Genomic DNA, 1,173 nt, shown 5'->3' with positions numbered 1-1,173 from the left:
ACACACACACACACACACACACACACACACACACACACACACACACACACACACAAACTTATATACACAAAGGGTTTCTTTCAATTTCCTGTATTATCAATTAAAATGTTAATTAACATGTACTCTGTATATTCTATAGTTATGCCGGTGTGCTCTTTGGCATCACAAACTGTATCAGTGCGCTGTCTGGATTCCTGGCTCCCATCCTCGCAAAGGGGTTAACTCCAGATGTAAGTAATTACATTTTAAAGCATTGAAATCTACTTCACACCATTCAATCAAACACTTTCGCTTCACTCATAATTTCTTTTCTGTTTTGTATAAATTAATTTTTAGAAAATTAATTTCACGGTACTTTTTCTTATTTCATCTTTGTTATTCTAAATGTTGTTGTTGTTGCTTAGCCTGGTTTCTATTCCAGTAGGCATAGTATATCTAGGACTACATTACCTTAGCTGTCTTTTGTTGTTTCCTAATATAAACACTAATTTGCAATGATTTGATTGTAATAAACAGCAGCAGCAGTAGCAGCAACAGTAGTAGTGGTAGTGGTTTTCCCAACAAGCATCTTAAATCTTATCTATGCCTCCACCCCTCTTATCTGGCTCGCACACCTCCCCCTTGCACCTATACTACTATATATATATCTATATATATATATAAATCTCTTCCGACCTGTTAAACTCATTAAATTCTGTTAACTACAATAATCTCCTTTATTATCCACAAATACTCCGCTACAAATAGTGGCCCTCACTGAAGGCATCTCAGCTTCTCTCTCTCTCAAGAAAAAAATAACAGTAGAAGGGACATAATCCTTATCCCACCACATGCCTAATATTTTCTATAAAGTCAAGGAATTATTTTTCAAGGGAGATAACTCTTATTAAAAAGCTCTGCGAGTTATCTTTCATAGTTTTCCCTAAAAAAGGATGATTAATTCCAAGAACTAACCTTAGTGAATTACTGGTTCAAATATAGGTCAACTTGGGAACGTCTATATGGCTACTCTGTTTGCTAGAAACAATAGCCAAATTTTCGCTAAATTCCAGCTGATCATTTTAGAAAAAAAGAAAAAAGAAAAAGAACATGGGCGCAGACGTGGCTGTAAGGCAAGGTGTTTGCTTCCAGGTTGCATAGTTCCGGGTTCAGTCCCACAGCGTGGCACCTTGG

General features: G+C 36.4%; 1 protein-coding gene across 1 annotated transcript in view; it reads left to right on the top strand.

Moving 5' to 3' along the window:
• LOC106867636 (sialin) overlaps positions 1 to 1,173 on the top strand; it is a 36,670-nt gene that overhangs the window by 18,711 nt on the left and 16,786 nt on the right. Inside the window, exon 10 of the mRNA XM_052966695.1 lies at positions 140 to 230. Within this exon, the coding sequence (XP_052822655.1) occupies positions 140 to 230 (91 nt within the window). The remainder of the gene's footprint in view (positions 1 to 139; positions 231 to 1,173) is intronic.

This window comes from Octopus bimaculoides, chromosome 3 (assembly GCF_001194135.2).
Source record: "Octopus bimaculoides isolate UCB-OBI-ISO-001 chromosome 3, ASM119413v2, whole genome shotgun sequence".
Taxonomy (NCBI): Eukaryota; Metazoa; Mollusca; class Cephalopoda; order Octopoda; family Octopodidae; genus Octopus; species Octopus bimaculoides.
The sequence above is the reverse complement of the archived record's forward strand: the minus strand, read 5'-3'. Positions and strand labels throughout refer to the sequence as shown.